A 13,910-nucleotide genomic window follows, 5' to 3' on the forward strand; every position below is an offset into this window, starting at 1 on the left:
TTCTTTTTAAACTAATACTTTCATCAGCGTGACACACACACACACAATGCGGTCTCTGAAGACAAAGAAACCTGAGGATGTTTCCGTTTCACGTCTATTTATAACCTGCAAGTGCACGTTATCAGTGACGTCACCTGCCGAGGTTAAGCCAATTCTTGGCGTGTTTGACACACGTGCTTCACAACCCGTCGAACAAAGAATGTTCTCATTAGCGCTATTGAGCGCAGCATCGAGAGTAGCTTTTGAAAGGGAACTGAATTTTCAACGGTCATTGTCACGTAGTCCTTCAAAAATCATATGTGCTGCTAAATATGTTATGTTAAAACTGATATATCTCTTTACAGAATTCGTTGATGAATAGAAAGTTTACAAGAACAGAATTTTTTCTGTAAATGTTTTACTGCCGGTTTGGGATCTATTTAATGCATCCTTGCTAAATAAAACTTCAGTTTCTAAAAAACTATTGTATCGCTATAAGGACATTGTATTCTGTGAAAAAGGGAAAGGGAAAAAGTGAAGGGAAAACTTTCCAGGTTTTGAAAATCAGAAAGAATAATAGTGCATCTGGATGTTGAATTTGGTCTTTTTTCCCCTTTCTCTTGCTGTAGATCGCTGGGTTTTTGGGGGTGTTGTGGTGTCTCAGCATCCTATCCTGTCTGTTTGCGGACTACACTTGGCTCCCTATGCAGGCGAACCCCCTAATCCTCTATGGCTTTATGGTGCTCTTCCTCATCAACCCTTTCAAAACTGCTTACTACAAATCCCGTTTCTGGCTCATCAAACTTCTGGTGAGAGACAAAACCATTACGTTTGATAAAAATACAGCTTCTATAGCCACAAAAACAATTAATGATAAATAGTGAAAAACCTTTTACGCCAACATAACTTTGGCGGCAATGGCTATTACATGCTGTTAATTGGCTCCATACAGTTATGCAACACCCGTATTTTATGATCCAATCAGTTCAAGATGGATTTAAAAAGTCCCAGTTTCTTCTCATTAAATATCCTGTTTAACTTGTGTCAGATTACAAGTAAAGTGGTTATAAACAGCATTTGCAATCATCATATCCTGTCTTGTTTAAGACGATAAAATGTTAATGTTTCCACTGGAATTACTTTGCTAATAGCAAAACCACCTGTTCAAACACATTTCTAACAAATTCAGTTAAATTAGCGAAGAGCTAATTGGCTCATTTCAATGCTTCTATTAGTTTTATAATAGTAGCAACTGTTTTCCCTTTGGCCTTTATGAAAAAAAGATAATGTGTGCATGTAGTCTGTAAGATTTTTTTTTTTTTTAATTTTGTATGCTCACCAAGGCTGCATTTATCTGATCAAAAATACAGTGAAATATTGTGAAATATTATTACAATTTAAAATAACAGTTTTCTCCTTTAATATAAATGAAAATGTAATTTATTTCTGTGATGACAAAGCTTAATTTTCAGCAGTCATTACTCCAGTCTTCAGTGTCCTTCAGAAAGAATTCTAATATGCTGATTTGGCAATCAAGAAACATTTCTTTTTTTTTTTGTCTTGAAAACAGCTGAGCTGTTTATTTTTTTTTACTTAACTAATATATATATATACATCATAATGGTCTTTACTCTCACTTTTTTCCAGTTTAATGATCCTTGCTGAATAAAAGTATCTATTTCAAAAATATATTATTGACCCCAAACTGTCTGTACAGAGTGTTTCAGTGAGGTCTTAGTGCATACATGTGTGTAATTATGTGTGTGCCTCTGTGTGAGGCACGGAGCAGTGAGGTAAAGGAATATAGATTGCTGTTCTCTCTCTTTGGATGTGAAGACTGTGCCTGTGCAATCATTATTGGGATGGAGTCATCAGCAGCCGCCTCCCTCTGTATCACTGCCCTCCCCACATCTAATTGACCTAGACTGGAGCATTATTCCTTGGAGCACACACACTTCCTGTAGATTAAAGCCAACACGTACTGATGGCCAAACAGTGGGTGGCTTTCCTCCCAGAGCTCAAACGTGCTGTCACACTCAAGCTGTGCATCGCACATGCAGCTGTAACCTTGAAATGTTCCTTACGTTTAGTCCTGTATGTTTAAAAGCATTTTTGTGGACCACATTCACCTGTTTCATCAGGTAAAAATAACTGATCAGGGTTTGTGTAGGGAGAAATCGATTTTCACTGGCATTTGAGACTCAAGAGTATGATGGCAGAGATTGGTATAGTGTCGCTGGGAAATGTCAGCAGTTGCCTGAAGGCTGAAAGACGTAAAATTTCATTTCATAGGGTAGTGTGATTTAGCTGCAAAAAAAAAAAAACAATATGACTCAAGGGCAACACAGGTAACTCACCATGTATCCTGTTAGTGATACATGTTAGCATGTATCCTGTATGTGTAGTGTATATATAGTGTATATTATATACTATATATAGTATATACTATACTATATATAGTATATATTTTTTGTTATATATTATTTTATTTATTATATATTGTTTATTTTTCATCACATTTTTATTCAATTGTTTTTGTCTAATTGTGTCATTTTTATTAAATTTTTATTTTTATATGTATATATGATTTATTTATTTATTAAAAGTATATATTTTTTTCACATTATTTCATTTATTTTATTAGTCTAATTGTGTAATTTGTTTATTTACAGATCTTATTTTAAAATTGGTCAAAGTTCTATTTGCATGCATATAAAAAGTTAATCTTTGTTTTTATTTTTGATTAGTGTCACACTGTCTAGTCTCTGTTTCCCTGGGTGTCCACTAGTGGGCTCACTTCCCCTTAGGCACTTCACAGTAGGCACTAGAATTCCTCTAGTCTGGTCCTGTCTTCACAGTAATTGCACTCCAGTTAATTGCACCAGGTGCAGTCACTTGATTTGTCATTAGCCTCCTTATACATACCTGTCTTTCCCTGTTGTTTGTATGGAGTCCTTACCCATCATGTATGCAGCATTCTCGTCATCCGAGTTTCCCCTTCTCGTCTTCCGAGTTCCCTTTTCTGTTCCCTCCTTTGTTTATTTGTTTTGTTTATTTTTTGGACTGTCTGTTTGGCTTTGACCTCTGCTTATATTTGACAACGATTTGGATTACCCCTTTAATAAACATCTGCTATTGGATCTCTCTCTCTCCCTGTGTCTCTCTGCTGCGCGAATCGTCACAATTAGTAAACCCGTAGTTTACTATAATTCTTTAAATTTTTCAGCCTTTTAGTATTTCAATTATTAATAATATTTCCTACATTTGAAGCCAAATCAGCTGGTGCTGTTTACTCTGAAGTCATACATAGGAAAAAAACTTCATTCAATAATTAATGATCTATATCCAAATAACTTAATTCGACATTGCATAAAACCTATTTTAAAATGGTTTTTAGCATTAAAAATGGTTATTACTTTTCTCATATGCATTTCTCAATCACAGGCAGCTGTGTATGATTAAATAAATAGTCATGTGACAACCATGATGCACAGTTTGCTAGATGAATGGTGCAACACATCCAACCCCATCATTACTTATACACAGTTAAAGCTGGTTTATTGGTGAGGTCAAAGACCTGATGATAGCAGATGATCAGCCAATAAAAACCCCATTTGTTTTGTTTTCAGCCAGCTGAGTTCTCATTAAGATTTTTGCTCGCTGTCTCATAGAGTTAACCCTGCCTCAGCGATAAGCTCTTATATACATAACCTCATTTTAAGAGAAAAAACACTTGTGATGATTTCTCCTGTTTATTATTGTCCTCAGTGATTACCTTAAGCACTGTATACAGTATAAATATTTAAACTTCATATTTTCTGTGTTTGTAGTTCCGTGTGTTCACCGCCCCGTTCCACCGCGTGGAGTTTGCAGACTTCTGGCTGGCAGATCAACTCAATTCTCTGGTCATTGTGCTGTCAGATCTGGAGTATCTGGTCTGTTACTACAGCATGGAGCTGCAGTGGGGAGATCGCAGCGGCTTACTGCCCTCCACATATGGTAATTGATTCAGAACGAAGCCATCCTTTATTGTGCTGGTTCAAGTTTTGACTGACTGAGTCATTCATGTTGAACACTCCTAATTAGATTCAGCATTAGATGTAATGGCAGATGAATGGCCGGTTATGATTAGTTGCTCTTCCACATGAATTAAGATTATACTGGCTGTGTCAACACAGACAGGAGTTCTTCAGGTTCAGTGGAGTTTATCTTTTGAAATGGACCAGGAAATTCAGAGCAGCAGCGGCTGTCTAATGGTGCAGAAATGTCACACCAGCTCAGGATTAAGTATACTGAGAAAGAAGAGGAGGGAAAGTGCGTGAGCACAGCAAAGAGAGAGTAACAGAATGTGAGCAACAGAGCTCAACAATACAGTCTGGTCAAGTTATCAGTAGTTCAGATTTTTACTCCCAAATATGATGAATAAGATATTTAGAAAATTAGTTCTTAATTTTTTTCTTAATGAAGTGTAAACTTTTATATTTGTATATATTTTAAGAATATTATTAATTATTATTAATAATAATATTTTGTATTAATGAAGTATTAGTAGTAGTATTACGTAATTTTTTTTTTACAAAATGTGTAATTTCCGTATTTACATATTTTTGTATATATGAAATATATTTGAGGTTATCAAAAATAAAAGCATTAAGATTTCAAGTAAAAATTCTAATTGTTAAGTCCTGTGCTATTTTATAATCATCATTTGATTTGTAGAAATGCATATAAAAATTATGGTTTTATGTTTGTGTGCTTTATATACTTTAACATTACTACAATATTGAGAGTACAGTCTTGGAAATATTCATGTGCATTCATAATTGTCTCCTTCTACATAAGGCGATGAAAGGTGTAACAGCTATTCTTATGGAGTTCGGGCCATCATCCACTGTCTGCCTGCCTGGCTGCGGTTTGTTCAGTGTCTGCGGCGTTACCGTGACACCAAGAGGGCCTTCCCTCACCTGGTGAATGCTGGGAAATACTCCACCACCTTCTTTGTGGTCACATTTGCAGCCCTCTACAGAACTCATAAAGGTAAAAACAAACAAACTGAAATTAATTACAAATAACCCAATAATGTAACCTGTACATTCACTTATTAAAGCATGTTACAGTTGTTATAATCAGCTTGAGAATCAACAGTATGAACAGTCTGTGCCAAGTTTGGTGAATGTAGTTTGGAAAGTGTAGTTCACCCAAAAAATTAAGATTTTGTCATTAATTACTCACCCTTATGTAGTTACAAACCTGTAAGACATTCGTTCATTATTGGAAGACAAATTAAGATATTTTTATGAAATCTGAGAGCATTTGACCCTGCATAGAAGGCAATGCAACTATCACATTCAAGGCCCAGAATGGTAGTAATGTCATCGTTAAAATAGTTCATGTGAAATCAGTGATTCACCCGCAGTTTTATGAAGCTACAATAATTTTTTTTGTGCAAAGAAATAAAAAAATAAAGACTTTATTCAACGATTTCTTCTCTTCCGTGTCAGTCTCCACTACTATTCTCAACAGTACCACAACACAACGCATGTCTGAAGATTTCAACAGAGGATGACTTGCAATTTTTTGCTTAGCCTTACTTATTTGAACCACAATATACAGACGACGAAATTGGATGGATGTTCTATGTCAAAACACTGGCTCCTGTGTCAGCAACACCACACGCATTCGTTATGGTACATAGAGGAGAAGAAATTGTTGAAATCATTATTTTAGTTTTCTTTGCCTTCAAAAAGTATTCTTGTAGCTTCATAAAATTGTAGTTGAACCAATGATGTCACTTGGACTATTTTAACAATGTACTTATTACTTTTCTGGGCCTTGAACATGTCACATCCGTTGCTGTCTATGGAGGGTCAGAAAGCTCTCATATTTCATCAAAATATCTTAATTTGTGTTCCGAAGATGAACAAAAGACTTATGGGTTTGGAACGACATGAGGGTGAGTAATTAATGACAGAATTTTCAGTTTTGTGTGAACTATCCCTTTAATCAAGATTAAAGAAATTCTAGAAGTTTCATCTTGATAGAATCTGGTTAAAGCTTGTTTGCATTGATATAATGAATATGTTGTCTTACTGTTCTGTGGAAATTGCTTTTATAACCTAGCACTGATGGATGTAAAATGTTCAGTACAAAGAGAGCACCTGGTTTGCCTACAGATTCAGATGAATGGGCAACAAAAGCATGTTTTGAGAAAAGCAGAGAAAGAAAAAATGACCCTGAGCCTGTCCTTGTCTGTTAGATTCTTGATTTATATAGCAAAATAAACAGCAAGTATCTAAGTTTTATGTTACAGATGAATTGCACAAAAACTGGGACATTTTTATAACATAATAAGAGCTGTAGAAAACAGGTTGGAATTACCTTTATGCATTTAAAAAAGAGCTGCTTGCTTTATAAAAACTAATTTGTCAGCAAACACCACAAAAACACCCAAAACCAAGTACAACCCACCAAATATTTATACCATGGTTAATGGAAACATAGGATCAAGCTATTAATTAATTATTTAAAATGTGCCTTCAGTAGTTTTATTAGTGCTAACTTCATGTATAAACCGTAAGGAGCAGTTTTCAGCACAATATGAGTGAAGTGCAGTTCTTTTAATTGTGCATGAGCCATTCCTATCACGGAGCTGATGGTAAAATGTGTGTACTATTTGAATTTATTGAGAAATTGCCACTTAAAAATGCTATGGCAAAAGTCGAACAATATCTTACTAAAAAGATGACAAAACATAATCTTGCACAAGCACTAACAATTTTTAAACCACTCATGGCCACCTTTACTAGAATTTATCACGTTTTATTGTAGGCTTATTTATTATGATCAATTTGGTTTTGGTTTTTAAACTTGTAGATTTTATAATAGATCATCTGTTATGGGAATATATATTCCCTATTGTTTCTAAATATGCAGGCTGTTGTTTTTCATAAGAATTGCTATAGATTAATAAAAAAAGTCATTATTGGCCTGGTAATGATCAATAGGCTAGCCTTATATCATGCTACAGTTAAGAACTATGGTACATTTTCATAAGAGCAAGTGCAAGGGTTCTAATGATGGCCTTCACATATTCCAAGAGATGGCATAGATTAAATCATTAAGAGCCTGACGAACTGTTAGGGAGAAAGAAATAAACTATCAATATAAGAACATGTTAAGTTACATTGACTTTCCCATGGCATGTTGAATTAGAACATTCTATCAAACTATAGCCTAAGTGCCTAAATAATATAAAATATATTATATATCCTATGTACACATTACATAGAATTGTTAACTAGGCTGTTACTTTATTGCAGTTATGTTATCAACCAACATGTATGTGTGAATAATAGCACAAAAATAACATAAGCAAACAAACAAATAAATAAACATTATGAGGGAACATGACCTGAGACTCACTCCACCAAAACAGTGCAAAACATAATGCATTCAGTCACAGTAATTATCCTGCGTTTGGTTCATATGAACTCTTAAAGAGTTTGCCATTAAGATTCCAGACATATCCCACGTCACTACAATTACCGTCTGAATATTCTGCCACTGAAATCCATCTGCTGCTCAAACATGTCTTTCTCTGTCTGTCTCGCTCTCTTATCAAACAGTCAGCCTCCATGCCTTTCAGTATCTCTTCAGAAAGACAATTTCAGACAAAATCGATCTCAAAGCACTTGGCTAAGCTGTTTCAAACATTTTATTATTTATATCCACACATGGTCATTCCAGTTTTTTCCCTTAAATGTCAGTTTAAATATCAAGCATGGGTGCATTTTGCTCTAGACTTCAGTGTGTATTAGAAACATCTCTGTTATCAGTGATATAGATGAAGTCTGGACCTCAGCCCAGAGCATCTGCCTCATATGACTAAAAGAGGCCGCATCTAACCTTGCCACGCATTTGATGCATTCATTAGGATCCGCTCGAGACGTTCCTGGCAGAGAGCCTGTTTAATATATGAATTCATCAGAAATCACCTCCATCATTCGTGCCCTGATTGAAACTGATGTTCGCTCTAGTAAGCTGCCCGGATAAATGAGTCTTTGGATTCAATTTATTTTAATTTTCATGTAAGCAAATCCCAAAGGAATGCAACATGTTTGAGCAAAAGTAATGTTTAAATTAACATACTGTAGTCATGAGCCAAACAGATGTGTGGGATTGAGAATAGTGGTAGAAATGAATAGCATTACTGTTTCCCCATGTGGAGAGTGGCTTAATGAAAAAAATCTAGATTTGAAACCTAAAGGTTGTAGGTAAAGTCCCAAATTGATTTGAAAGCCTTAACTTTAATTATTGAAGTTTAATGTGTTACTCACCCTGCATCCTGGAATTATGAATACAAGTTTTGCATTGGTAAGTGGTTCTTATCCATCGGTAACCCCATTACACCTGCTTTCATGTTTAGTGCTCTGTTTCATTGTAGAACTGATTGCAGAAATGGTAGAGAGTCAATATCCTCAAAGATTTTATTTAAACTTTAATAAGAAATGCCGATCTGAGCTTAAGCTCAGCTCAAGAACTCGGTGACATCCAACAAGACAGAGCAAAATGCAAACAAAGATGCTATGTGAACACTAACAAACGATTAAAGGGGAGAGAAAATATGAAGCGAGATAGTGAAAAAGAAAAGAGGAAATGAAGAAAAATTGCCTATCCAGAGGAGGTTGAGCTGTAATTGCCTGCCTGTGGCGAGACAGAACAGTGTGAGTGTATTGCTAGAATAATGATGAAGCTCTGAAGCACTAAACTATGATTGGATTTTTTTCTCTCTCACTCCTATATCAGACCTGGATCTTTGATCAAAACAAGCATTTTAGAGGAGAGCTATAGAGATGTGTACATGGACAGGTGTTTACCTTCTCTGGTGGCTTCATTAGACAGGTTTACACTGTTTCCTGTGGACCACATATACCCATGAATACATGTGGTCAAGATTGATAATGCAGGAATGATTGACTATGTAGTCACATATCACAGCTTGATTTTTAACTTCAGTGTTGTAATGTTAACCCCCAGCATGTGCATAAATATTACAGTTTAGGACAGATTAACATGCATGGACAGTATTGGTTTGGAAAATTTTTTTTATAAATTACATTATGCTCTTTTTATTCTATTCATTTGTTTTTTGTATTTCTTTTGTCATGTAGCCATCACGTGGTCAGGTGCAGAGACTGACACATTCTATTCCCCATTCTGTACTCTGTTACCAAAGACACTTAAAAGATGTCAGTGTTGAAAGGATGAAAACAATTTCTTGTGCGTCCGAGCACTCAGAGGGATGTTGAGAGGGATTTGTGGTCCTCTGGGAAATGGGTTTGGGTCACCGTGGTTCATGTTTACATAAATCTGCCTTTGTATTTATGAGATAAACCCAAAGTTCAGTGTGACCAGTAATGGTCGACTGATATGGGTTTTTTAATGGCTAATGCTGATATCTAAAGAGTAGGGTGGCAGATGGCCTGTTTACATATAATAATGACACATGAGATCAAATATTTAGTAGAATATTCACTGAAAACATAAATGTGTATTATCAGTTGACAAGGAGTCTGGAATTGAAGTGAAGTGAAAGTGACATTCAGCCAAGTATGGTGACCCATACTCGGAATTTGTGCTCTGCATTTAACCCATCCGAAGTGCACACACAGAGCAGTGAACACACACACTGTGAGCAGACATCCAGAGCAGTGGGCAGCCATTTATGCTGCGGCGCCCAGGGAGCAGTTGGGGGTTCGATGCCTTGCTCAAGGGCACCTAAGTCGTGGTATTGAAGGTGGAGATAGAACTGTACATGCACTCCCCCCACCCACAATTCCTGCCAGCCCGGGACTTGAACTCACAACCTTTCGATTGGGAGTCCGACTCTCTAACCATTAGGCCACGACTTGATACAATAAGGAACTAACACTTCTGTTTATTGGCCTAATTTGCAGTTATTGGTGAATGCTGCTAAGCTCAATTTGGCCATAATTTGCATATCCATTTGATATATATCCAATTCTCTTATGAAAGAAGAAATATAATGGGCCAAATACTTTCGTGAACATTACTGTTCAAAAATTAGGGGTTGGTATGAGTCTTTTATGCTCACAATGGCTGCATTTATCTGATCAGAAATACAGTAAAAATCTAATAAATATAGTAAACACCATGTGAAACACTGCAGTTTAAACTTTAACTTTTAACCTTACTTTTTTAATATTCAAATTAACTGTTGTGCCGCTTAATATTTTTGTTGGGACCACCATACTTTTTTTTCAGAAACAAAACAGCAATTATATAAAATAGAGGTTTGCTGAATGAATGAATGAGTGTGTGTGTGTGTGTGTGTGTGTGTGTGTGTGTGTGTGTGTGTGTGTGTATATATATATATATATATAGATATAGATATAGATATATATATATATATATATATATATATATATATATATATATATAGATATAGATAAATATATATATATATATATATATATATATATATATATATATAGATAGATATATATATAGATAGATAGATAGATAGATAGATAGATAGATAGATAGATAGATAGATAGATATACACACACAGTACAGACCAAAAGTTTGGAAACATTACTATTTTAATGTTTTTGAAAGAAGTTTCTTCTGCTCATCAAGCCTGCATTTATTTGATCAAAAATACAGAAAAAACAGTAATATTGTGAAATATTATTACAACTTAAAATAGTAGTTTTCTATTTGAATTTACTTTAAAAAAAATAATTTATTCCTGTGATGCAAAGCTGAATTTTCAGCATCATTACTCCAGCCTTCAGTGTCATATGTAACATCCAGTCTATCACATGATCATTTAGAAATCATTCTAATATTCTGATTTATTATGAGTGTTGGAAACAGTTCTGCTGTCTAATATATTTGATGAATAAAAGGTTAAAAAGAACTGCATTTATTCAAAATAAAAAATAATTCTAATAATATATATTCTAATAATATATTTTCTTTACTATCACTTTTTATCAATTTAACACATCCTTGCTGAATAAAAGTTTTGATTTTATTTAAAAAAAAAGAAAGAAAAAAATTACTGACCCCTAATTACTGACCAGTAGTGTATATTGTTATTACAAAATATTTATATTTTAAAAACATAGCTTCTTTTTTTATATATATATATATATTTATCAAAGTATCCTAAAAAAGTATCACGTTCTGAAAAAATATTAAGCAGCAGAACTGTTTCCAACTTTGATAATGAATCATCATATTAGAATGATTTCTAAAGGTTCGTGTGATAATGATCCTAAAAATTCAGCTTTGCATCACAGAAATAAATGATAATTTAAAGTATAATAAATTTAAAAACAATTATTTCAAATTGTAATAATATATCACAATATTACATTTTTGATCAAATAAATGCAGGCTTGATGAGCAGAAGAAACTTCTTTCAAAAACATAAAAAATAGTAATGTTTCCAAACTTTTGGTCTGTACTATACATATATATATATATATATACTAATGACTCCAAACATTAGAATGGTATAGATAATCAGCAGAATTTACTTTCATAGTATTTTATTTGTCAAAAAATATTAGTGAAGGTTACAAGCACCCTAAAAATCTTTCTGGCCTCTGAATTACTTTAGCTATTTTTGCCCCTGTACCTTAAGACTTTTAAAGGTAAATGCCTTAGTTTTTGTAGGTGATTTAATTTAGGTAAGGTTGAACAAAAATTTTTGTCAAAGTGCAATAATAATGATCTGTCATGTGTATTAAATAGAGAAATATCTTGCATTGTAAAGTGTGAAACAATAGACTGAAAATCAGCCCAAACTTCCCCAGATTGCCTCTGGCCTGTGTGAAGAGATTAGACTAGCATTGCACTCTTAAAGGGTCTCATGGGGTGAACATCTGGATTTTCGGGTAATCTCAGGACACCATATTCAACATGGGCACTCATAGATCAGGCTGAAATAGGATGAACAGGGCTATTATGTGTTCTGGCGAAGAATGTCCTCCGCTGGTTTCCTGGTGCCTGGATGGCAGCGTGTGAAAGGCTTTATTAAGACTGATGGGCCTATTCCAGATTCAGCCCCATCTGCTGTCTGAGGCCTAAAGAGATTTAACCATTCACTCACCTGAGACCTGCACTTTTCCACTATCTTATAAATGTCTCGCCCCCTATTAACTTAAGCTGATACTCTAATATTGTACTGCAGGATGCCTCTTACTCTTATATTTCAGCTCGGCCTACTCTGTTTTTGTATTGGATTGCCCTTGTGCAAAATGGATATCTTCTGGCATGGTTCCATATGTTCTCCCATGCCTCATCATCAATACTAGCTGCTAATTTCATTTCCCATACAGCTTTTATCCTCTGCCTTTCCACAGATTATATGCAGCTACTTCTGGGTTATTTATGTTTAAGGGATGTATTATTGGTCTTAGTTGCAGCAGAAATAACTGCTGATCAAATTACATGTAGTTATATACTTGTTATAAATAAGAGTAAGGAGTTAGGATAGTAAGATTTATATGTGATGTATTAATTTTGTGAAAGAGTAATGTAAAAATGGCTGGATACACTTAGTTGTTCAGAAGGTTCATAAGATTTGTTGATGTTTTTGAAAGAAAGTCTTTTATGCTCACCAAGGTTTCATTTATATGATCCAAAATATACTGTCACCACAATATATTTTCATGGCAAAGCTGGATTTTTAGCATTCATTTTTAGCATTCATTCATTTTTAGTCTTCAGTGTCACATGATCCTTTAGAAATCATTCTAATATGCTTATTTCAGTTTGCAAGAAACTGCATTATTATATGCATATGCAGCAGAAGGTAAAAATAGTACAGGCTAATTAGATTTTATTCTGTATCAAAATAGTTTTATTGTTCTAGTAACTTTAATTAAAGGTGGCAAAGCATTTTAGTCATTGTATCATTGTTTTAATAAATATAAACACCTTTATTATATTACAAGGTCATTTGACATTGAATGATCTTTCAATGTCCTGGAAGAAAAACCATAGACACAATGGCATTAGTACTGCGAACACTGGTCTCAAACAAAAACAAAATATGTAATATCTGGAATCCAACTTATGTTTGAAGTGTAGATGGATGGTAAACCGTCTCCCTCTAGTGGACATAGTGGTGATGTAAAATTCACTTCCTCCGTTTCAGATCAGAAACACAATGATGCTGAGGTGTTTTTCTACATGCTGATCCTGTCTTCAGTCGTCAGTTCACTCTACACACTAATCTGGGATCTGAAGATGGACTGGGGTCTTTTTGACCGCAATGCAGGCGAGAATACCTTCCTGAGAGAGGAGATTGTTTACCCACATAAAGTAAGATATGGCAGAAAATAATAATACAATCTTAATGCACCATATGGAATACATATTGTAAAATGCGTTCCGTAATGGTCAAAAATCTGCTCTGGTGAGCACAAAGTAGGTTCAAACCTTCCGAGGAGCAAAGCAAAATAATCCTTAACAGTTGGTTTGCTGCCCTTAAAGGCATACTCCACCCCAAAATAAAAATTTTGTCATTAATCACTTACCCCCGTGTCATTCCAAATCTGTAAAAGCTTTGTTTGTCTTTGGAACACAGTTTAAGATATTTTGGATGAAAACTGGGAGGCTCGTTGTGACTGTCCCATTGACTGCCAAGTTAATGACACTGTCAAAGTCCAGAAAAGTATGAAAGACATCGTCAGAAGAGTCCATCTGCCATCAGTGGTTCAACCGTAATGTTATGAAGTGACGAGAATACTTTTTTTACATGAAGAAAAGCAATAATAATGACTTTATTCAACAATTCCTTTGTCAACAGTCTCTGTGTTTTTTTTTTTTCAAATCAAAGCATAAATACACATAGAAACAGCGCATCCTTGTGGCACGACTGACACAGAAGAGC

At 34.7% G+C, this 13,910-nt stretch overlaps 1 protein-coding gene across 1 annotated transcript in view; it reads left to right on the plus strand.

Annotated features, from left to right (window-relative positions):
• Positions 1-13,910, plus strand: part of xpr1a (xenotropic and polytropic retrovirus receptor 1a) — a 77,633-nt gene that overhangs the window by 58,685 nt on the left and 5,038 nt on the right. Inside the window, exons 9-12 of the mRNA XM_059504009.1 lie at positions 609-788; positions 3,810-3,978; positions 4,822-5,016; positions 13,173-13,339. Of these exons, the coding sequence (XP_059359992.1) occupies positions 609-788; positions 3,810-3,978; positions 4,822-5,016; positions 13,173-13,339 (711 nt within the window). The remainder of the gene's footprint in view (positions 1-608; positions 789-3,809; positions 3,979-4,821; positions 5,017-13,172; positions 13,340-13,910) is intronic.

This window comes from Carassius carassius, chromosome 21, assembly GCF_963082965.1.
Source record: "Carassius carassius chromosome 21, fCarCar2.1, whole genome shotgun sequence".
Lineage (NCBI taxonomy): Eukaryota > Metazoa > Chordata > Actinopteri > Cypriniformes > Cyprinidae > Carassius > Carassius carassius.